Raw genomic sequence first — 24,210 nt, 5'->3', positions numbered from 1 at the left:
AGACTCAAGTGAAATAACGATGTGTAAAAGTTTTCAGGTTATATTTGGTGATGTTCAGTGTCTCTGAAAATCTGAGGCAAACCCAGGAAAGAACAGCCAGCCTTAATAAGGCAGTGTCATGAGCCCCATCTGTCAGAAGAGCTGAGGACAGAGGCTGCTCTGCTTTTCTTTTTAAAATCTATTGATGTGAATTTTGACCGCAGCTCTTTCTAAGAAAGATCACCATCACCTATATGTGATTTATTAAAACACAAGCTCTTCTGTCTCGTGGTCATGGAGTAGAAGGTTCCACCTTGCGCACAGCCAGGTCATGGTGCTGCTCTGATAAATATGGTCAGAAAGGAGCTAAACCCAAGTTATCACCTCTTCACTAATTATCTTTGTATGATGATTTTTACTGCTCAGTAGCAATGGAATGGAGTGGCACTCTTTGCTCACTGGTGTTACGTTAAGTCTGAGGGCCCCACTCTTAAAATCAGACCTTGAAGCAGCCATTTAATGATGGGTTTGTCCACTGATCCTCTGTGCTTGTGTTCTGCTGTGCCTGGCTGGTGAGGATCCCAGAGTTCCTTGTGGCACTTTCTGGGCAGCAAGTTGCAACCTCTTTGTTTCAAAGTACAAAACAATGAACATTGGTAATGCAGGGTCTGAGGCTGAGCAGCCAATTAGGAGGCAACTTAATGGAGTAAGTAGAGAACAGCCACATTACTCCCTAGAGGCAGTGGAATTGGAGAAAAGTGGAGAATTGGCCCTAAGTCAGCAAAGAAAAAGTTGGAGGACTTCTAAAGGTGAAATTTAAAGCCCTTCAAGAAGATTATTCTCTCTGGGAAGCTGAGGCTGGTGTGATACACAGCACCTGGGCCAGCCAGCTTAGGGGCCACTCTTTTCCCAGGAATTAGCAGGGGCAGTCTCTGGGAAACCAAAGCACAGCTTGGCATGAGCACCCAGGGGTGGCATTTAAAAATCTGACACCCACAGGCCTTGGCACCACTGACTGGGACACTCTCCCTTTCTCTTTTCCCTCTACCCCTCTGGTCACAGCTGATTTGTGCCTTGGTCATCCCATCCTGTACCTTTTTCATGTACTTGCAATTGCCCCAGGAGTCTGGCCTGCTGCTCAGGGGGCTGCTTTGTTAATATCCAGAGGGATGGATATGGGATATAGGCTACTCTCCTACTACACATTTAAATTTCCAAACCCTTCAGCTTTAGAGATGGGCAACACACTTTTTTGTGTGTTTTAGCCTCACTTTTGCATCTGTGGGTTAGAGGAAATATGAATGTCTGCCCCTAATTTGTTTGTCCTTGAAATTTTGTTGGTTATTTTAATTTTCCTCCTCCTCCATTGTGTTCTGTCCATAACCCTTTTCTTCAGAGTGGTGTGTGGCTGGTCAGTCTGTTCAGGAGAGTTATGAGGTCAGCTCTTTGGGTGAGGAAATTGAATTAATGGACTTCAGGATACTCATAAATGACTGCAGGTGTGTCTCATGGGTCATAAACCACAGCCATTCCTTACCAGTACAATAAAGTTTGTAAATAAATGCACCAGACAGTTGTTGGTTGAAGCAAATATCTATTTCAGGGCCTTGAACCGCTGCTTTGCTTGAATGCATATTGCAGAAGGTTTTTTCAGGAGTCCTTTTGAGTGTTTCCTGCCTTTGCAGAGTGGTGTAAAAGCAAGAGACCTGTCCCAGGTGACAGAGGCCTCTGCTTTACTCTGGAGTGGGTGGAAGGACTTGCAGAGCTGCCTCAAAAAGTTTATTTCTATGCCTCCACACCCAAAACTGAGCGTGGCATTTGATGTCAGGCCTTTACAAGAGTGCTAATTAACTTGCACAGCATATAAAGCATGATGCACACGGCTTTTATTGCTGCACGGAGGAGTTCCTGAGGCACATCTAGCACAAATACATGTGCAAAGTTTTCCTCAGATCCTGCTGTGATCCTCAGATCCTCATGTTCATCAGCACATTAATTGTGCTGTGCCTGATGTCAGAGTTAATTAAAGAAAAACCCAACCAAACAAAAACCCCAGCACAACCAGCCAGCTTTCTGGAGCAGAGATTCCCAGACTAGGATTCACCCTGTCATGATGAAGGTTCCTTTAGGCCACCTAGCAGATATTGAAGGTTCTTTCCCCTCATCCTCTGCTGATTTTAGTCAACATTTTACACATCCACAGAATTATTACTCTGATATTGTGTGTCATCAAACCCACTTTGGTTTGAAATGATGAACCAGCAGAATTAGTTAATCGTGGACAGAATTGCTTTGTGTCTGTTTCCCATCACTTCCTTCCCTTTCCCCCTGAAGTTCCTCGTATCTCATCCAAAGGCAGAAGGACACTCAGGCTTTATCTTTCCTCATTTCATATTTTCATGCACAGGCTGCGTATGGCACAATGAAATAAGCTAAAAAAGGAGAGTTATGTCTCCAGAGCAGGGATTTTTTTTTTTTTCTCTTTTGAATGGTGGAGGTCTAAGAACCCTTTTTTAGGTGCTTGTGGATACAGATCCCTTCAGGGTCTGATATGTTTTAAAACCAAATTTGCATATTGCTTCAAACAGTATCAAACTCTCAGGTGTACAGGATGTTAAAAACTAGGAAGAAACGGGGGGGAATAAGATGCTGCAAATTCTGCATGTCTGTTCTTTTAGGGAAGGGGCAGTGTTTTAATGAGGGGTCAGTGACAGAGCTTTGGTCCCACCTGGGACATTCCTGTTTGGTTTGGTTGGACACAGATATATTCCCTTTACTAAAATTTTCATGATTTGATTTAAAAAGAGATAAATTTTAATGGAATGTTACAAAAATCTTAGGGCAAGGAATGCTATTCCGTGTTTTTTACGCGAGTTCAGCCTTTGTAAAGTAAATTTTAGAGGTATTTAGTGTTGCTGTCTGAAGGTGGAGTCAGATCAAGGTGGGCAGTGGACACCTAGTGTAAGGTTTTACTGGGTGGGCTCCAGTTTGACATGCAGGGTGCTATGGCTGTTGAACTTCACCCACTTCCAGCTTTGCTGGGTGAACTCCACGTGATGACAAGTCTGCAGTTATCAGGTGCTGTCTCCACAGTAATGGAAATACGTTATGTCAGAAGAATGGAGATGAGGCAGGTGATACTAAATTCTTCCAGTGACATCTTGCTAGAGATACCTTCAGGGTGATTTCTAGGTGTTGCAATCCATTAACACGGATGGCAGAGCAGCTTGTGCATAATTATGTGTTCTGTGTGCTGACATGGGTTTTTTGTTTGTCCTTTCTCTGCCAGGACTCCACTGTTGTGACTCCAATTATCCTCAGAACAGACCCACAGGGATTTTTCTTCTACTGGACAGATCAAAACAAGGTAAGAGAAAAGCTTCCAGCTCCAGAACGGTTCTTCCTTTTCTCTGTGGTGTGATGTACAGTCCTGGCACAGCAGACAAGCCTTTTATCAGTATATTTTCTGGAGAGCAAAGACAGCAAGCCCGTGGCTCATCCCTGAGCACAAATCTTGGAGAGCTGGATGGCAGATTTGGTAAATTCCAGCCATGTTAATGCTGGGATGCCCAGTGAGGTTACAGTTGTCCTGGCAGGGACAGGAAGGATCCATTTGGGATGCTGGTGTGGTTCACAGTTGGCTTGTGGTTTCTCTTGCCTTCTGCACGTTGAGGATGTTGTCTGTGGTGTGTGGCAGAATCCCCAGAGGCCGCAGCTCCTTTTGAATTCATCCTCCTTAGCAGCCCTGCCATGCCTGGTGGGCCACGTCACCAAGCTCTTCCCGATCCTCCCTGGCCACTTCCAGGAACATTCCGGTGTGCTGAGCTCACTCTGAGCCTGGGAGCACTTGGGAGAGCTCAGAGCCTGATTCATCCCTGCCCTGCTCCACTTCCACATCCCTGCCACCCCTCTGAGCCACCTCTGGCCTGTTCCCAGCTGCTGCAAACTCAAGGAAGCTCAGAGCACTTGGGTGCAGCTGGTTTGGTACACAGGTTTATATATAAAATATATAGAAAATGAGTGTTGCAGTTGGTATTGTAGAACACTGTATCAAAACTGGAAACTGAGTAAGTTTCTCATTATAGAGGTGAATTTTCAAGGACTTGCCAAGTGAGTGTTTGTACTGGCTCCCTGTTGAAAGTGGTGTTGAGCTTGGTACTGCTTGAGCCTTAGCCTTGAATGAATATCTGCCAAAAAACCTGGATGTGTGCTTGGGGTGTTCTGGCTGCAGAAACCTGGTGTACCAGTTGTGCTGTTTTTCAGCAGTTCCTGTTGATTTTGTTTAGATACCAGGGCAAAAATAGCTTGAGGAGACAGCAGCCATGAAACGTGCAGGCACATTGAGGAGGCAATTTGCTCTTACATTAGATCACGTTTATTTATCTTCCTGTGTCTGCTTTTGAGGGGAGATGGAGCAGGGCTTGGAGTGAGTCTGTTTGGAAGCTGTATTTTCTGATTTTTAATGGAAATGCTGTCTTTGCCTGTGCTCCTGCAGGGCTGTGGTGGGTGATGTGATGTGAGTTCCTCTGTTGACAGGGTAGTGTTGTTTGAACTTGCTGCCCTCCGAGGCTGAAGGCTGTGCCTGATCTACCCTGACCCAGTGCCTGTGCCAGGACACGGCTCAGCCTTTTGGCTTGTTCCTTCCCTTGCATAAACTAATTGTATAAGCTGAAAAAGAACGATGAACTTTGTAAGAATAAGTGGAAACCCAGAGTTGATTGGAGAGTTTATTTCACTTTTAATGTGTTTGGCGCTTAGACCTCCTTCAGTTTCCTACTGTTGTCTGTAAAAACAATGTCTCGAAGCAATTCTGTGAAGAATAGCTATTTATAGAATTGTTGTTCTCATATTCATGAAAAAATGTATTTATAATGCTCGGAGCATTTTTTTAAAGGTTGGGTATTTATGCAAGAGGTTTAAGTGTCAGTTTGATTTTTAAACTTGCAAGTCAAGACTCTGTAAAGAACAAGAGGGATTTTTTCTGGTTAATAATTCATGACAACTAGGTGAAGTTTGTTTCTAAACACCATTCTAGCAGTGCCTATTTAAAGAAAGTAAATTTATATCCATTGGGGTGCTGATAGTGCAAGGACTGGAGAGGAAATGCCATTTTCTGCTTTTAGAGTCTTTGGGTTCATGTTGATTGCGAGATTGCAAATACATGAAAAAGGAGGTTATATAGGAGATCCTCTTTTAATTTCCTTCTCTTTGTGTGAAGTCATCCCGTGACGATAGTGGAACTGTGTGAAGAAATATGAGGACAATACACCCTCTATGTGATCACTTTCTCTTTTTTTCCCCATGATATTTTTTTAAGCAATTGCTTTTGTCACGAGCAAGGCCTGCTATTTTTTGTGTATGGAAAGATAAGCCTTGCTGAAGGCAGTGATGAAGTGGGAGCAGCCTGCTGCCAGCTGCCTTGATCAGGCACGTTTTTGTGGGAGCTGAGTGCAGAAGGTGTGGAGATGAGGCTGAGCAGCAGCCATCCCTGAAGCCATTTGTGTGTCCTGTTTGCCAGACCCTGTGAAACAGTAAATCACTGCCTGGACCAAGGTGTGCTGCCTGAAATGGGAATCTGCCTCCTTTGCTTGCTGTTGCCTTATCAGTAAAGCTACACAAAAATTACTTGAACTGCTGGGAGGGAAAAACAAACAGAAAACCACTCCCCTGTGCTGTATTTTTTTTATTTAGCTTTTATTTATTACATTTGTGTTTTATTTAGCTTAGAGAGCTGGTGGTGTAGCCCCGCAGCGCTCCCGAGCTCCTTGGCTGGTTGAGCTGCTTCTGGCATGGTTTTTTTTGTTCCCTTCCTCTTGTGTTTGCTCTCTGGTGCAGGGAAAGGCAGGTCCTGTGCAGCAGTGGGTCTGGGCAGTGTGAGGCTGCTCCTGGTGCAGTCAGAGCCCCAGGCTGTGCTGAGGATGGAGAGCAGAGCAGCCCTCCCTCCACCAGGAGCTCTCCTGATGCTTGCAGGACCTGCAGCCTGGTCAGGGGGTCCAGCAGAGGAGGGCCCAAAAAGCTGCTCAGGGTCAGGGTTTGCACGCTTCACTTGCTTTCCCTTGTAGCTCTCTGATAAATAAGTTAGCTCCAGTTTGCAGTTCAGTCTCAGGAGCTGAGTGCTCCTCATAGGCAATCCAAGATTTGCAGTTTCAGCCCCACAGAGATCCCTCCACCAGGAGCTCTCCTGATGCTTGCAGGACCTGCAGCCTGGTCAGGGGGTCCAGCAGAGGAGGGCCCAAAAAGCTGCTCAGGGTCAGGGTTTGCACGCTTCACTTGCTTTCCCTTGTAGCTCTCTGATAAATAAGTTAGCTCCAGTTTGCAGTTCAGTCTCAGGAGCTGAGTGCTCCTCATAGACAATCCAAGATTTGCAGTTTCAGCCCCTTCCACTCAGGGTATGCAACATCTGAAAGACAACTTCAATTGGGTGGCAATTTCTGTTCAGTAATTTCATTAAAGCTCCAGTTTTGCAGTTGGGTAAGGCCCGTGTGGTGTCCTGCATTTTGACTTGATTGCTGTGCATTGCATATTTCAGCTTACCTTGCTGTCATCTGGGAGGGTAATCCACAATCAAGGCATCCACACATTTCCCTGTTTTCTGGTAACAGCAAGAACACTTGATACCTTTTGTTTGGAACAGATGGCAGGACAGCTTTTCTGATGTTAATTGTATTTTTCAGTCTGAAGTTCTTTTATTGCTGAAGATTCTGGAATATTTTCTTCATTTGTATGCAGACTGCTGGCTGATTCCATATTATTACTTGAATGATTCTCAACATGGGATTTAAAAGAAAAATTAATTAATGTGACAAGCTTATGTCTGTTACTTATCTTATTGTTTAGGTAACATTTCTTAAGTACAGCAAATCCAGACAATATTCATTGTGGTGTTGTATTTTTATGACCTGACTAAAACATAATTCAAGTTCTTGATATTTTTTTTTTCTTTGAACACGGAATGCCATTTCTTCTATTTGTTCTTATTCTGGTCATGAGTGTGGAAGAAAGATAAACGAAAATTTACCCAGGTGAAGAGAGTCTGCAGAGTAAAAAGGAGTGATAATCAAAAGCATTTTTGAGGAGATGAGCAGAGGCTGGAAGCATTCGCTGTGTTTAGCCCAGCTAGCAAAGCAAAGCCAGACAAAGACTGATTTCTGTCTATGGATAAATATATGAATGGATGCAAAGGCAGACTAGGAGAAGAAAAAGGGATTGTCAGGCAGCTTGAGCGTTATTACTCCTGCATCCTTTGTCTGGAAGTTGTTATGCAATCAAAAGGATGTTGGGAGAAGGCACTTAGCCATTGACTCAGTGCAGTTCTACCACTGTGCAAGGAAAGGAGCAAAGCAGCTAATTGCTTTTGTGCTGCATCCATTTAGGGGTTGGAAAGTCTGAGGATGGTTGGTGTGCTGTCCTCTCTCTCAGCAGCACATGCTGGTTTATTGCCCTTTGTTTTAAAAGCTGGGCAGCTGCGGTGGCATGGCAGCAGGCTGAGAGCACAGAGCATGCAGAGCCAGTCTCACCCCTGCCCCAGGAGAAGAGGCTGAGCAGCCTGTGTTGTGAAACCCCACAGAAGTGCCCCGTCCCTGGGAGTCAGCAGCAATTTCTACTGCCTGTTGTAAACAGAGGATGATGTTGTTTGTCCAAAGGAAGTGTTTGTTGAGCAGCTACTGCCAGTGCTGATGTCTGTGGGAGGGGATGTGAGGTTGGAGCTGCCCTCCTCACCCTTTGCAGCTGGAGCATGGGGACAGCCCAGCCAAGGGCTTCGGCTCCAGGCTGTCCAGGGCACCACTCCCACCTCAGATTTTAAGTGTATTTGAGTGAAAATGGGATGCTGAAGCCACAGAAATAGTCACAGACAGCCATTCCTGCCAGGCTGAGGGTATCTCAAGGCAGACAGGCTTGATCTGTAAAGTTTCTTTTCACAGGATTCACACAGAATCACTGGGTTGGAAGCCCTTCAAGACCATCGAGTCCAACCCAGCCCCAACACCTCAGCTAAACCCTGGCCCCCAGTGCCACATCCAGGCTTTGTTAAACACACCCAGGGATGGGGACTGCACCACCTCCCTGGGCAGCCATTCCAGAACTTTATCACCTTTCTGTAAAAAACTTCTCCCTAATATCCAGCCTGTATTTCCCTTGGTGCAGCCTGAGCTGTGTGCTCTGGTTGTGTCAGTGCTGCTGGAGCCAGAGCCCAGCCCCAGCTGGGCACAGGCACCTTTCACCTTTTTACTGACAGTTTTGTGGCTCCAGGGGGAAGTGGGGTAGTTTCCCCTGTGACAGGAGCAGCCTGTTGTCATGTGTGAGCATCCCTGGCAGAGCTGGTGCCAGCGTGCTGCAGCTCAGGCACAGCCTGGGAGCTGGGCACAGGAGCCTGGAGCAGCAATCCTGTGCCATGGCAGTGCACCAAGTGGCTCCTTGGGATGAAAGGTGAGAGGATTTCTCTGGCTGGGAAGGTCCTCTCCCTCCTTGTGTCCTGATGTGATCCCAATTCCCTTGGGGCTGAAAACCCAGCACAGGTGACAGAGGGAATGTGGGAAGGGAGCCCGAGGGCTGTAGGGAGGATTAGGTCTGCAAATTCTGTGGCAATCCCATTGCCCTCTTCCAAATGGAAGATGATGTGGCATTCTTCCAGCTGCTGGGAATTCTGCCTCTTATGTAAGAGAGTTCTTCTGTCTTTTTTGAAGCAGAGCTGTAAAACACTTGGGTTGGTAATTGTATTGCCCTACGGGTCAAAAATTACATTTACATTACCTCTGTATATGCTTTACAGTACACTTGACAAGCATACAGTAAAGACTGAAGTTGATATATTAATATTTAAAATACACCTAGTAAATTAATGAGAATGGAATATTTACTAGTACCAGGTTTAAAAATACCTGCTCCAAATCTCAACTGTTTGGCTTCATTTATTCAAGAGCAAGGTTACTCAGTAGTGCATCTCAGCACTGAAAACATCCAAGAAGTGCATCATTAAACATGTATTCACACTTCTCTCTTGGCATGTAAACAGAAAAAAGCTAAATAACTTAAACCTTTTAAAAACTTGGGACTGTAAATGCAATTAATTGAATGAGGAAAAATGTTAGGTTTTTTTTTAAATTCTGTATGAGATGCCTTGTGCTCTCGGTGCTTTACTACCTCTGAGGCTTCTCCATGGACTTGTGTAAAAATAAAAAACCAACTCTAATTAGTATCTGCACATTCTCCAGTGTCAGATGGGCACACAAGGGGAAATAATAGTGAAATTGGCCAAGTTTTTTATCCATAGGACACTTCTGACATCAGATGACAATCCTTCCCTACTGAAGGGAAAGTGAAATCCATTAATGAATGGTGTTGCTTTAAACTCTCTCCATTCCTACCTGTGTGACCCGAGTGCCAAGCTGAAAGTGGATTGTCCCTGGTTTTTGAGAGCAAAAATTGATTTTTTGCTTGTTGTATTTCAGTTGGGAATTTAAGGATAAGGGGTTTCAGGCTCTGGAAGGTGGAGGTGGTTCTGTGGAGGTCCTGCTGATCTTTTCCCTGGGAATCTGGATGAGGACTTCCCTGGGACAAGGAGTTGTGGGGATGTGAGGTTTTGCTCCTTACTGACACTGGAAACTGGGAGCGAAGCTGAAGCAGACAGTGCAGTAATGGTGGCACAGCAAATAATCTGGGTTTTGCAGCCTTTGTGGCTCATGAATTTGAGATGTGGCATCAGGAGGCACCATGGTGGCACTGGGAACTTGAGAAGAAGCTGATGTGCTTTTTTCCCAACAACTTAAAAGTCAGCATGTGAGCGGAATAAAAGAAGACTGGGAAAGTGGCAGGGAATTGCCACAGACAGTCAGAATAGGAGGAAATATTTCATGGAGGTCAGCTTCCCATCAGGCTGCTGAGTTAAAGGAAATCTCTCTGCTTTCAAAACATGGAAATTGTTCAAGGCCCATTAGGGAAATGGTACTACATCAAACACAGATCTCTAATAAGCATTTCCCACTGCTAAATATCTCCCTTCTTGTGAGGGAGGCAGGAACAGAAAACAAGGTTATGCATTTAATCCACAACAGAGGTCCATTTGCTGAGGTGAAGAAGCCAAAGAACCTCAAAGACTGCAGATGGATGACTCTGGAGTCAGCCAAATTTGTGTGCTGCTGAGTTCTCAGGCACTGAGAACAACCCTAACATTTTACTTCACGTGAGAATGTTTTCCTTGCCCTCTGTTGGCCATGTGTTGTGACTTTTCTGCAGAGATGAGATTGTAGGGTGTCTTCTGTGTAAAAGGACTGAGCCTTGCTAAGCTTTGGCTGTAGATGGATGTAAATGTTGAGTGTTACAAGAAAAATGCCAATTTGAGTTTTTATGCCAGGGATTTTTTATGATCTGTCTGCTGGAGACTGGCTGTTACCATTTTCAATTTAAATAGCTGAGCAAGGAAAGCTTGTGTCCAAGTTGACCAACATCCCCTGAGTGCCTTCCTGGGCTGGTGTGTGTTCTCTAGCAGAGCAGTAAACAGAGCCACAATCCAGCCTGCCCTCTCTTTTTGCCTCTTTAATTAAAAAAAAGTCTGCTGTGTTGGTGCCTGCAGCTTGTACATCGATTTGGCTGAATGTGCAGCATCAGCTTTGCTGACTGACCTATTATTAGCATAGTTCAAAAACTGGCTGCTAGCACATCAGCTTTGCTGATCTTTGTTAGGATGGCTGGTCTCCTGGCGTGCCTGTTGGATTGACTTCTCCCTAATGCTTCACATCCTGGCTGTTTCCTCTCCCTGTTATGCTTTCAGGGATTTTTTTTGGTGTGGTTCTTTTTTTTTTTTTTTTTTTCAGCTGTGCTCCAAAAATAACCATCTTTAAATCAGATATATTCTGTCTCCGTACATGTGATCTTCCTGTGTGAACACACACACTCCCCTACTAATCAGTGCTACAGGATAAATGTGTTAGAAATTTGGGCCTTTTTTTTATTTCAGGAGTTTGAAAGAGTCTCTTGAAATACAAGTGAGTGGCAATAAATGTCAGTTTTGCACTAATCCTTGCCTGATTTACCTTAAGTCTTTTTACCACTAAAAATGTGGACTTGACTCTGCTTCCCTCTCCTGCCTGCTCCTACAATTCTGGCATTTCACACACTCTGCATGCCTGCAGCTGGCATCACACAGGGCAGAAATGCTCCTGGCCTGGATGTGCAGTGCTGAGAATGTGCTCCACTGTACCCACCCCTTCCTTTTTGGTTTGGGGTCAGTGTGTGAGGACAGGAGACACTCTGTAACTCTCTTCCCTAGGGAACCTTCTCAGTCCTGTCTTTTCTTTACAGACAGCTTGTATTAACCCAGCATTGGGAGGACACTTCAAATACTACAAATTATAAGAGTTTTGGGTTCACTGTGTGTGTGTTATTTTGAATAATTCTCACTGTACAGATGCTTTTTGCACTGCCAGTCTCCTGCAGTTACCCCCGTGGGTCGGAAGGTGTGTAAACCCACTCTTGGTCTTTTGTGCTGCTGGATCTCTGAGCAGGCTAGGGAGGGTCTCATCCCCAGGAGGGGGTGACTGTGCCTTCCCCTGGCTGTGGTTTGCCAGCAGCAAACCTCCTGTTGTGCCTTTCCCCACCAGGCAGGAGTGAGGGCTCATCTTCCTTGCTCCCTCCAGCAGTGTAACTTCCCAGTGCCCATCCTTTACCTGTGAGCAGAAATCCCAGCAGCAGGGGCATGTTCTCATCTCTGAGACCCAATTTGTGGTGTTGGAGCTCTGATGCTGAGCTGTTCTTTGTGCACTCAGTATGGGCATGGAGCAGGGGTGCAGATTTGTCTTCATTCACGTCCCAGGAACATTTCCAGTGTCTGGATTTTATTGTGGAGGCTGGCCATGCCTTTGTGCAAGGTGTGCTGTGCTTCACATGAGAGGAACAGGGCGTTCTGTTGTCCCTGAGAGGTGCTGGTGGCTGGAGGTGTCTGTAAATCCTGACTCTGCAGGGCACGTCAGACCCTCAGCTGCCCAGTTATCCCAGTGCAATTGGGGGATTCACAGCACTGCAATTTCAGGCTGCCCTCGCACATCAAAAGGGAAATTCTACCCCAGTGCCTCATCCCAAGGAGCTCTTGTGCTCTCTGAGGCTGGGGATTACCAGATCTTCCCTTGATCCCAAGGGCACAGTGTGCCTGCAGAGCTTTACTGAGCCTTCTGCCTCTGCCTGTGCCAACGCCACTGGGCTGGGCCCCCCCTGGGTGTCCCTGGGCTGGGGCTGTGGGACATCCCTGGGTGTCCCTGGGCTTGGGGCTGTGGGACATCCCTGGGTGTCCCTGGGCTGGGGTGGGACATCCCTGGGTGGCCCAGGTGACAGAGCCTGCCCCAAAGCTGCAGAGCTCCATGGGCTGGGAGCTGTTTCAGGCTCTCTCACTGCTGACTGAGTTTCAGCGTGGTTGCTGCACAGTGTTTCTCACCTGGGGCCTGGGGATGGTTTGGACAGGTGCTTCACTGCCCAGGGAGCTGGATATCTGTGCCTGATAAACAGCAGTGAGTGCTGTAATGAGAATCATAATGAAAATATTGATTAGCAGGGGAGAGCTGCTTGGCACTGAGTGAAGCTTGTTGGAGCCTTGTTAAAACAGTAATGCAATTCTAAAGGAAGCTCTTTTACTTTAATTCTAGCTGCCCTGTGTTGACCCGGGACAGTCAGACATCAGGGCTCATTTAATAAAAGGTGTTAGGAAGTGGAACACTAATGCTTGGAAGTTAGGAGTACAGCCCAAAATTTAGCTTCTTTATCTTGGTACTTTCAGCTTTGAGACTGGGACATTTTCAAAATACTCTGTTTTTAAGGCAGCTTTTAGAACAACACAGCAATGGGTTTTCTCTTTAATTTCCCTGAAAACAGAGATAAGTAAAATAAAGGTGGGTTTTCTGCTTTGAATCCAGATGTGCTTGCTAACTAGTAAAATAAGCACAGGGCCATGTTGTTCATGGAGAAAATCCTTCTAAATTGGGGTAACATACCACAGTGGAGGACCAGGCTGAATCATTAAATATCTGAATGCTTTCCCTGACACAGGGAAATACCTGGTTGTGATTACTGTGGAATTTGAAGATTGGGGAGCTTTGCTCTTCAGGTCCTTGCTCAGGGCTTTCCCCTGAAACTGAGGTTTTTTTTAAGGTGCAGATCCTCAATTGATCTTTACTCAAAAAGCAGCATTTCCTTAAAAGCAGTGTGGTTTGCTGCAATGCTCCAGTAGTCCATAACTCAGCGAGGTGTTTGAGTAATCCTCAACTGATCTTTACTCAAAAAGCAGCATTTCCTTAAAAGCAGTGTGATTTGCTGCAATGCTCCAGTGGTCCATAACTCAGCGAGGTGTTTGATGAGTACCTGCTGCTTGGCAGCAAAGGAAGATGCTCCAGCAGCTGTGCTGAGTGCTGTGTGTCTGTGGAAATGGGGCTCAGGGGGGCTCAGCAGGCAGTGCCCCTTCTCTGGGGGCACAGTCCATCAGCACACTGCAGGGCTGGCTGCAACACAAGCTGGATTATTGGCATTAATGCCAGCAGTGAGTGTCATGGCTGCAAAGGATCTCAGCCACATCTGGGGCTCTGCTTCCTTCCCTCTTGCAGACACAGACCTGCAGGCTCTCTGGCCAGTGGAAGTTGCTGGGAGAGCCTGTCAGAGATGCTGCAGGAGGAGCACAGTGGTGCCACCCATGCTGGGTGGGCGAGGTGAGAAGCTCCTCTCTCAGACTTGCATTCCGTGTGTTCTAAAACATGCAACACCAGCTTGGAGAGTGGCACTGCTTTTCCCTGCCAGAAGGAGATTTTTTTTCAGTGTGCTGACTGTAAATTTGTCTTGCCTCTGACAGCTCATCCCAGTGTCTTCTGCATAGCTGTGTTGCATACCCAGATTTAGATCCCCCTTTCACAATATACTGGACTTTCAATCCGTGTTCCTACTGAAATGAAGGACCCAGGAAGGGGGGGTATAGGTAAGGTAAAGGAAGCTGGAGGTCAAGCCAGCTGTTCTGACTGGCAGACTGAAATATTTGCACTTTTTTCACCAAATTGTTTAGGCTTTGCAGCCTTTGTGCAAGGGGGAAATTACCTGCCCTTTTGTAGCCACTGTGTGTGTTTGGAATTACCTAAAGGCTTATCTTAGTCCTGTTGCAAAGCTGACTTTTAAAATAAGATCTCTTCATTCCTTGAAAATGGTTTTTTTTTTCCCTCTTGGCTGAGAGCTGACAAAAGACATTTCATAATGCTGAGTGAAGCTGTCTTCCCCCCCCCACCTCCACTTTTCCCTGGCATTTCATTCAATATTTGCAGGGGTTCAGGCTAAAACTGGGGGTCCTTCTTCTCTTAGCTTTTGCTGCCTCAAATACCGTTTCACAGCTCTGTCTGGAGCTATATCTGAGTTTCCTGGGCATGTCCTGTGTCCTCATGCAGCAATTTTGCCAGTGTCAAAGGATGCCTTTTGGCTTTTCTCTCATTTCTGGAGCTGCTCTGCAGTGGACATGGACTGTGCCACTCTGCTGCATTTGTGTTATGTTAAAACAGCTCTTCACAAATTGCCTCCAGAGCAGGTTTAAAATGGGACAGAGACTTGGGTATGGTTGGACTGGCAATTACAGATGTCACTGGGTATGGCGTGTCACTTTGTACCACCTTCTTTGCAGTGCTCAGACACAGGGATAATATTGTAGCTAAAAATGTGGGTCTGAAAAGAATGATGAAAGGCTCCTACCAGTGAGGAATGCAGGAATGTAGCACCAGCCATCACTCCAAATCCTTTGGATTTATGCTGGCCATGGCCACTCAGCAGCTTCCCTGGGTTTCTGCCAGGAATATGGCAAATGCAACAATCTTTTTATGATCTGTTTGGCTAAATGGCTGTAATAATGTGGGCTATTAGAGCAACAGATGCTGTTGACCATCCTGCAGTAGATCAAAGTTTGCATATACAGGAACTGTGCACTTCCTCCCAGAGTCATGCATAGAATTTGGAGCTTCTCATTTGTTGCCATGGTGTTCCATGATCAGAGCAAGGAGGAACAGAAGTGGTGATTCTGATGAGCCCAGTCAGAAGTGCCAGTCTGCAGCACTCTCAGCTCAGAGCCTGAGCAATGGCTCTTGGTGCCACAAAATGGACTTGGTGTAGCACAAAAAGGGGCTCTGCAGGTGGCTCTCAGACCCTGGTGCCATCTGAGGGTTCCCAGGGCTTGAAATACGAATCCAGACTTGCTAAAACTGCCCTGAGTCATGGCACTGGAGGCACCTTTGGCTCATGCTGCTGTTGCAATTTTGTGACCTCAGACTGTGAGCCCTGAAGGAGAGATGGCCAATGCCTGGAGCTGCCCTTTGCACCCCAGCATCCCCAGGCTGCCCCTTTGCATCCCAGCATCCCCAGGCTGCCCCTTTGCATCCCAGCATCCCCAGGCTGCCCCTTTGCATCCCAGCATCCCCAGGCTGCCCCTTTGCATCGCAGCATCCCCAGGCTGCCCCTTTGCATCGCAGCATCCCCAGGCTGCCCCTTTGCATCGCAGCATCCCCAGGCTGCCCCTTTGCATCGCAGCATCCCCAGGCTGCCCCTTTGCATCGCAGCATCCCCAGGCTGCCCCTTTGCATCGCAGCATCCCCAGGCTGCCCCTTTGCATCGCAGCATCCCCAGGCTGCCCCTTTGCACCCCAGCATCCACAGCTGGCCTCATTCAGCTTTACCTGGCCTGTGCAGAGCCTGATGGTGGCTAATCCCTCACCTCCTGATTCCACAGGGGGCTTGCATGCTCCTATTCAGGGAGCCCCCAATGCAGGGAAGTGATTGGCATCTGACTCCATTGATTCTGAATGCTGGACAATTGCTTTATTAAACTATATTATGTTACATTAATACTATAAGTGTACTCTAGAACACTAAAAGATACATACTAAAGAAAAGCCTGTGACTGTCTCCAGACAGCCAGGACACAGCTTTGACCCAACAGGCCAATTAATATAAACAACCATCACCAGAATCCAATTACCAAATCCCTTCAGGTAAACAATCTTCCTCACATGTGCAAAAACAACAGGAGCAGAGAACGGAGGTAAGAAGTGTTTTGTCTTCTCTCTGTGCTTCTCCAGGAACAAAACCTGGGAGAGAGAATTCTCTCTCTCTCTGTTCAGAGAATGTGAAAGCCACAGTGGAGAGAGAAGGGAGAGGTGGAAGTGAAGCATCCAGCTGGTGGCACTGACTAGATTTGCTTCTGGGAACCTTAGAACAAAGCACTTGAGTTTGGCTCCCTCTATAAACTCAGTGGGATTGACCAGTGTGAGATCCCTCAGGCTCTGGAGAGCCTTAAGCCCCCCTCTCCCTGTGCCTGATTCAAAAGAGGGATTTGAAGCACATCCACATCTGAGCTTGGTGAAACAGCTGTTTCAGCCATTTATTAATTTTGTCCATTTGAATTTAATCTGCATGGTGATGACACCAACATGAGGATAATCTGAGTCATGAGGGCATTATAAGTAAATTCCCCAGACACTAAAAAATGCCAATTATATGGGCATGACTCGAAGAGTAACATCTATGGGAATAAATCATACATCATCTTCATGGACTGTTTCAGAAACTGTAAAATCTACTCCATTAGTGCAATAAATATCCTAGTGGCATTAGCTAGATTGTGTAATTGGCTTGGCTTTATGTTGGGAATATAGACTGTTGGGTGGTCTGTTCATATATTGATGTGATTAATTTTGGTGCAAATGATTTACAGAACTAGCCTGAGAACAAGCTGTTATGACCTAATAAAATTATATGCCAAAAAAGGAAGAAAATAGCATCATTTCAAGTCAAAGACTCACACTGCAAAGGCAGCTTTTGTCCACCATTAAAGGTCAACATCCACACTGGATGTAGGACACAAAGTTTGTATCATTGAGAAAGGAATTGCTGAATGAAAACCCCACTGCTTTCAGCTGTATTTACCTGCAGGGATGGAGAGCTCTCCTTTGGCTGGCTGGGCAATGAATGAGCTGTTGATAAATTGTTCAGGTGAATTTGCCAGGCATGTGTTGCTGTGTGAGTAGCAAGGACAAGGGAGCAGGCTTTTGGAGCCCTGTAACCTCTGGGAAATGCCAAAACCCAGATATTTGCCCTGGGTTTCACAGCTGGGTTTTTTTAAAGTCTTTTAAAATACTTGTTTCCGTAGGTGTGGACAAAATGCAATAGGCTCACTCGAGGAATCACTCACTGCTCTGAGCTGAGGAAGTTGCCTTGCACTGGGTGGAATGCTTTTGGAAGTCTTGAATGTCATGTTTGCCTGCAGTTACAGTCATGGGGAGCAGGGATAGACACGAGTGTCTGCTTACTGTCATCTCAGGGGAATGAGCACTTCTGGTTGGAATCCAAACTCACTTGAATTTTGTTGAAGACAAATATGATGTTATTTTTATCTACATCTGTACTTTACCCTGCACTGATTAGTTGGGGTGACAGTGCAGCACTCTAACCTGAATTTGCCTGAAGACACAAGCCATACTCTGATGGGGGTTAATAAATTGATGTTCTGTTGACTTCAGGAATCAGTCCTATCTCTTGTGTCTAGATGTGCCTGATTTTTTCCCAGAGGTTGTCTAAAAGGAGATTCTGGAGTTTAAAATGTGCCACAAACATAGAGCTCTGTGTATGTGCTTCATTTTGTTGTGTTTTTCTCTTTTTCCCCCCCATCCTCAACTCCCAAGAAGTTAATGTACTTTGGAATGTGTGATCTCCCAGGAGTGGCCTGAGAATGTCCTTGACTGATACTGTGATGGGAATGGCAGTGTTTGCTCCAGAGACTCAGTTCCACTCAAACAGCTACTGATGAACAAACCACAACATGAGACAAACTGCAATATATTGCAAGATCCTGCACTTGTGTGACCTGGAAATCTTTGTGACTGTGTGCTCTGTCAAACTGCATCCTCTAGGCTTTTTTCCATCTTACTTACAGAGACTCAGTGATGGTGTATCAGGGATGCTTCAGTATTTCAGAGGTGTGCTGGAGCTGAGGGGGACACCCAGGGCAGTGCTGGGCTGCAGGAGCTCTGCTGCTCACCTGGCAGCCTCCCAGCTTCTGCTTCCCAGTCGCTTCAGAATGCTGCACTGATGTTAACCAGCTTTTGAAATGGAAACCTTAGATCAGGAGGCAAATAACTAATGAATATTGCATTAGAGTGCAAAAAATCCTCCCTTTGCAAACCAGGGGCAGAGAGCTTAGAGCATTTTGTTTGAACTCCAGAATCTTTTTCACTTAGGCCATTTTCTAAGCAGGCAAGCTAAACTGTGTGGGTTTTCAGCTTCAGAGTAAGATGAAGATGTATGGGTGTACAGTTACACAGCTGGGCAAGGAAAGGTCCTTCACTGAAGGAGCAAAACATGTTTGTTCTTCTGCAGCTTTATTTATTTAATTTTAGCAAGGAGCATAAATTTGTGTCTGAAAATTCAAAATCACGCAGTATTTAAGTGAGTTCATGTTGTGCATGCTGTCAAGATAGGAAGTAAGCCAGTTATAAGGCTTGGTCTTTGAAGCTAAATTAGTTTTCAAAGATGAGCTTTCATGTGTTGTCTTACATTTGTGCACAAGGATTTTTACTTTCTAGCAAGGTCCCTTCTTTAGAGAAGATAATGTAAGTGATGGTTCATGAATATCTGCATCACCAGCACACACTGGGGTAGACATTTGTGTCCTCAAATCTTTCAGCATTGTCCAGCTTTTGTGTGAGTGAGAAGATTCACATTTGGGGGCTTTTGCTACATTTGGGATGCTAATTTGGTGTCCTGACATGGCGGTGTTCATGGTCCATGGTGGTTGTTTCCTGGGGTTTCCGTGGGCGTTCCTGGTCCATGGTCGTTGTTTTTCTGGGATTTCCATTGGTGTTCCTGGTCTGTGGTGGTTGTTTTATGGGGTTTCCATGGGTGCTCCTGGTCCATGGTGGTTGTTTCATGGGGTTTCCATGGGTGCTCCTGGTCCATGGTGGTTGTTTTATGGGGTTTCCATGGGCTGTCTCTCCTCTCAGCCCTTGCTGGTGTCCTACATTCCCTGAGCTGTCCTGGTGAGCTGCTGCCCCTTCACTTCATCCATGGGAGTTCTCCATGGGGCTTGGGGACACCACCAGCTGCTCCCACCCAGCAGGAATTCCTTGAGGGTGACCCAGAGGCCCAAGCAGCTCCCTACAGACTGCCCTGGGCAGAGGTGCTGGCAGAGGGAGGAGCAGCCTGGCCGGTGCTGGCTCCAGAGAAGGGGACAGGAGGGAGCAGGGACGGTGTTCTGGCTCTGTGAGTGTCTGGGTGTGCTGCTGTCACATCCACACGGGGTGGCTGGCAGCTGTGGCACCCTGAAATGCACTTATCTTCACAGGATCACACAGAACAGATGGGCTTGGAGGGGATTTGGTGGTGGATCAAGTTCTAGGTGGGTTTTTAAGGATTCTCATACACCAGGCAGGTGGTGATTTCTGTAAAGGCTGTGCTGTGCCACACAGAGCCAGCCCAGGCTGCAGTTAAGCAAGCTCTTCTGAGCACCCTTATTCCTGATGGTAAGAGAAAGTAAATCCTTTAGTGTGCAGCTGTATTAAAGCAGAATTCACTGCACTTCATTGTTTGGGGAGGGAAGAAACACTTGGGGTTTTTTTCCCCCCATTTTTAAATCCCACATCTCCAGGCACTCTGCAGTGTGCTTACCCTGTGTGTGAGCAAGGCTGCTTCTTGTTGACTGGTGCTGTAGCTGCTGGTTTAACTCCTGCCACGGGACAGGTTCTTCTCTGGGATCTGCCATTTGGCAGCAGTGTTTCATTCCTGGGCAATTCACAAGTCAATTAAAATGATGGAGGTATTGATTTCCTCATTGCCTGTAGCTGCCTAATCCTGGAGTGACGGATAAGTGGTGGCCCAAATAACTGGAAGCTTCCTTGAAGGCTCTCAAAGCACTGGGCTAAACTTCTTTCCTTCCCTGTAATCCTACAGCAGATGTAGGAAAGGGAAAGTCTGGTAAGGCAATATGGAATGTATTTAAATTCTGGGAGATTATTCAACCCTGGCTATAATTTTTCTAGGGTTTTTTGAGTTTTCTGAAGTTAACTTAATTTGTCATTTGGGAGAAAGATGAGATGGGGCCACCAGGCAGCCTCTAACACTATCCCCAGTGTCTCAGCCAGAAGCTAAATGTGGTTGATTGCTGGTGTCATCTTTTGGGAGACTGTGCTCATCCTCCTGCCAAAGCATTTCTGCAGAGGGAAGCTTTGTCCCACCAGCTCCTGTCTGTGTGGAGCATTGCAGGCTCCTGGGACTGGGACATGAGCTTTTCCTGAGCTCTCAGCACCAAGGAACTCCTCAGTGTCACTGGAGGTATTGCTGTAGCACTGCTCCAAGCCCTCCAAGGGTGCTCTAAATCCACTTTTAGGAAGTGGAAGTCAAGAGTGTGTTGTTTGACAGGGGCTGTCTCCTGGCCCTCTCCCACCTCTGTGGATGGATAATCATTAGCTGTGTCTGAAGCTTCTCCCCAGGGCTTTGGGCTTCCTGTTCCTGCAGGTGAATAGCAGAGAGGAAAGGCTTGCTGCCAGCTGTGCAGGATCCACACCTGTTGCTACAAGTGTAATCATTAGCTTGGCCTTTTAAAGTGCCTGGAAATAATTATCAGGATATTAGGTGCTAAGAAAACTTCCAGGCTTCAGTTTGGAGCGGTGGTGTGGCTGATTGTGGGAAAGAAACCTTTGTTGTGCACTCAGTGTCAGAGCTGAACTTCTCTCTGCAGGTGTGAAAGCCAAACAAGAGAGCCTGTAATCCAGGGGGTGACTTCATCTGCTTCTTCCTTTGTTCTTGCTGCCATTAGAACTTTCTCTGCAGCTCAGATAACTGCCTTGTGTAATTCCTTGCTCTCTCTTGGAAGGTGGAGCACGGAGCTGCTGTTGCCTCACCCTTGTTTGCAGGGAGCCAGGTCAGGTGTTTGCAGCCTCTTCAGCATCCACGTGGAGCTGCATTTGGCAATACAGGTGTGCTGAAGGGATGCTGCTCTAGCAGAGATACTGATGTTTGGTGCAATGAAGCAATGCTGTATTTGGAGAAGAGACAGCAGCAATGAGAAATTTTGAAATAGAAGTACAGCTGTAGTGGAGCATGCGGTGATTGTGGCTTTTCTGATGCTGTCATTGGAAAAAAAAATGTGGGAAATGGGGGTGAATTTTGTTGGGTTGCTGTTGTTTGGCATCTGTGGTTACTGCAAAATTTTAACCTGTTCTCCCTGTTTTAAACGAGTTTCGTTTAGGTTTAAGTCTTGTTCATCTCTCCTGTTAGCATGAGGGGAAATGATTTCACTGTGTGGTTATAGAAGCACTTGTGCTTGCCGTGTGAGCTGGTGTGATTCCCAAACTCAGGATGCATCCCCTGAACAAAAACTCCAGAATTAATGAGCATAATTGCTTGTTTTTTAGGAAGAATGATCCATTAGTTTACATTGGTAGGGAGACTAAAACTGAAGCTGCCTTCTGGTGAAAGGGAAAACCGTGTTTGAGCTGGGAGAGGAGTTTTGTCAGTGAGCCACATCTTGCTGGATGCCACCTTCTCATGTCAGTTTGGGACTGGATCCATGCTGATAAGCACATCTCAGTTCTGGGCAGTGCCCTGACACGCAGGTCACAGATCTCACTGCTTGTGTTAACTTCTGTGTGTTTGGGGACAGTAATTCCTCTTGAAAGCAAAGTTGCTCCACTGCTTCAATCCGTGCATTCGGCGAAGAAAAGTAAAAGTATAGGAATTACTTTCTCCTTTTTGATTGACTGGAGTAATTAATGAAAATAAGTTTCTAACATTAAAGCTGACAGAAATGTAATCTGATGTCTTGTCAAGTTCACTGGCATTGCTTTGCAAGAGGCTGATTGACAGCTCTGGGGGAAAAGAGCTGAAATTGTATTCATATGGAACCTTCAGCATTTGTCTTCAACTCATCAAGCAAAAGTTACTGAAAATATCCCTAGACCTTTCTACAGCCCTTAACGTTGAAAGGTTTTTGTATTTTTAAGACAAAATGTTAATGTAAAAGAATTTGTTGACTTGGACATGCAAAAGTAACAAAACTCATGGGTGCAGCTGAATGAATGAATGAATTTAAATTCTTAGCTTAAATTCTAGTTTAAATTCTTCAAGGTGCTCCCAGAGTGCAGCTGTTGTGGCAGGTCTCACTGTGTCCCTGTGAAATCTTGGAGCTTTGATAGCTGGATCTCTAAGAGGGAGAGCAGCAGAACTCGGATCCTCTGCTTTTTGAGGCGAGGATTGGTTTGGTGTTCAAAAGGTAGAAAGTGCTTCTGAAAGCTCCCCTGTAATTCCAGTGTGAGCCCGTGGAGTGATTCCATTGCTGTGTGTTGGCTGCTGGCTGAGGTTTGGGAAATGCTGGATTTGGGCTGGGCTCCTTCCCTGCCCCGTGGCACCACAGACCTCAGGTGAAGCAGTGGAAAGTTGTTTAGTGGTACAACACTGCAGGGTTTAATGTAGACACTTCAGAGTATTTGAAACAGAAATCAGTGCTTTATAAGGTCCACCCTGATATTGGTGTTTGTTCTCAACACAAATGCTTTCAAGTGTGCCATTTACTGGAAAATTCTGTGACTTTTAATGCAGTTCTTGAAAGCTCATAACTAACCTTAACTCAGCAGAAGTGAGACTGAGCCTGTCCTTAGTTTGGGTTCTATCCTTCAGATGAAATATTAAAGCAAGGTGCTTATTTAGAAATAAATAGTTCTTTGGAAAGGGGGAGGGATGACGTTGGTGGGTGGGCTCGGAGTCCCCCTCTGATGGGAGCAGTCAAAGCTCTCTCCTGCTCTCTTCCAGTCCCAACCCTAAAATAATGGACAAGGTGGCATCCTGACCTGTGACTGGGCATCCTGCAATCCCAATAATCCATGTTTTTAGCAGTCTCTAGTGTGTGTAATATTTGAAGCCTCAAGCCAAAAGTCCAAAGCTTCTTTAGTGGTTGTCAGCTAAATACTTTTTTGTTGGCTGTTATGCTACTTCTCACTAGACATTTGGAAACCAGGGGAAGTTTGGAATGAGGTTTGTGTCTTTAATGCCTACCTGAAAGAAATTCTGTAAGTAATTAGAAGATGTAGAACTGTATGGTGTTGGGGAGGAACTTTAGAACTTAGCGTTTCCATATAATCATTATTTCACTGATGGCCTTTGAAGAATGAAAGTGTTGTTACCATTCATGCAATACATTTCCATTTGATATATATTTCTGATGGCAAAATGTGCTTTCTTATTTTGCATAGAGAAAAGTAGTAAATCAATTTCTATTGCCTTCTGTTGTGTATCATCCCTAGAAGCTTCAGCCATTTGAGCTTGTTTTATTATGTGCATTTGCTTGTATTGAATGCGTTCCAGCTCTCCATTTCCCAGGGCACATAAAATTGGTGAAATTCCATGGGAAAGGATTGCTTTGGGCATGTAAACATAGTGTCAGGAGTCTGGAAGTGCAGGCACTTAAAAGTTGTACGGGAGTCAAATGCATCCATGTGTGCTCGTGCACATTTCTGAAGGCAGTGTGCTGTGCTGGGACATCACAGGATGGTGGTGGTTTTTTGGTTTTTTTTGAGGTCAGGTTTTCCCTAAGAGTTCTAGCCATGTAAAGGAAGTCAGGAGAAAACAAGTCTGCTGTTATTTCCTGGATTATATGGATTAACCTCCTAGAGAAGTTGTGCAATAAATAAAGAAAGGCTTGGCCTGGCCCACGTTGATGGAAAGTTCCAAAGGAAATGTTGCTGCTTTTGAAGAAGCTCTTGTTGCACTTGCTAGAAAGAGAAATAGACCTGTGAACAAAGAAGATGAGCTTAAGTCAGGCTAAACATAGATTTATTTTCTAATTAATCAGATATTTATTATTAAATGTGTAATTTGCCAAGTCTTTCTTGCAGAACCAACAATAACTGTCACGGAAAACAGATTTAAGTGTATTCACCAATGTCCCAAACATTCAGTTTCCAACTTGCACCCTGTCCTTCAACCAGTAACTAAACCTTAACTTAACTAAACCAGTAACTAAACCTTATTATTGGAGGAAGTTTTGTCTTTTCCTTGCTCAGTTTGGCCAAGCCAGCCCAGTTTTCCCACATTTCTGCACGTGGCTGTCCATTCAAGCTCTGCCCCTCCAGGCATCAGCAGGTGTCCCATGGGTGGCTGTTGGGATTTCCACCAGAACCCTCAGTCCCAAATGCTGAGGGGTCAGAAGGGAAGGATCCTCATGCCCAGGGCTGGATCTGGGACC

The 24,210-nt window shown here is 45.8% G+C and overlaps 1 protein-coding gene across 4 annotated transcripts in view; it reads left to right on the top strand.

Annotated features, from left to right (window-relative positions):
* PLCB1 (phospholipase C beta 1) overlaps nucleotides 1–24,210 on the top strand; it is a 337,610-nt gene that overhangs the window by 6,592 nt on the left and 306,808 nt on the right. For all 4 annotated transcript variants that reach the window (XR_005953588.1, XM_041417186.1, XM_041417187.1 and 1 more), the window contains exon 2: nucleotides 3,269–3,346. Coding sequence is in view for 3 of the 4 variants with exons in the window: in XM_041417186.1 (XP_041273120.1) it covers nucleotides 3,269–3,346 (78 nt within the window). In the remaining variant the exon portion in view is untranslated. The remainder of the gene's footprint in view (nucleotides 1–3,268; nucleotides 3,347–24,210) is intronic.

Source organism: Onychostruthus taczanowskii, unplaced genomic scaffold, assembly GCF_017590055.1.
Source record: "Onychostruthus taczanowskii isolate IOZ18803 unplaced genomic scaffold, ASM1759005v1 scaffold55, whole genome shotgun sequence".
NCBI classification, from domain to species: domain Eukaryota; kingdom Metazoa; phylum Chordata; class Aves; order Passeriformes; family Passeridae; genus Onychostruthus; species Onychostruthus taczanowskii.
The sequence above is the reverse complement of the archived record's forward strand: the minus strand, read 5'-3'. Positions and strand labels throughout refer to the sequence as shown.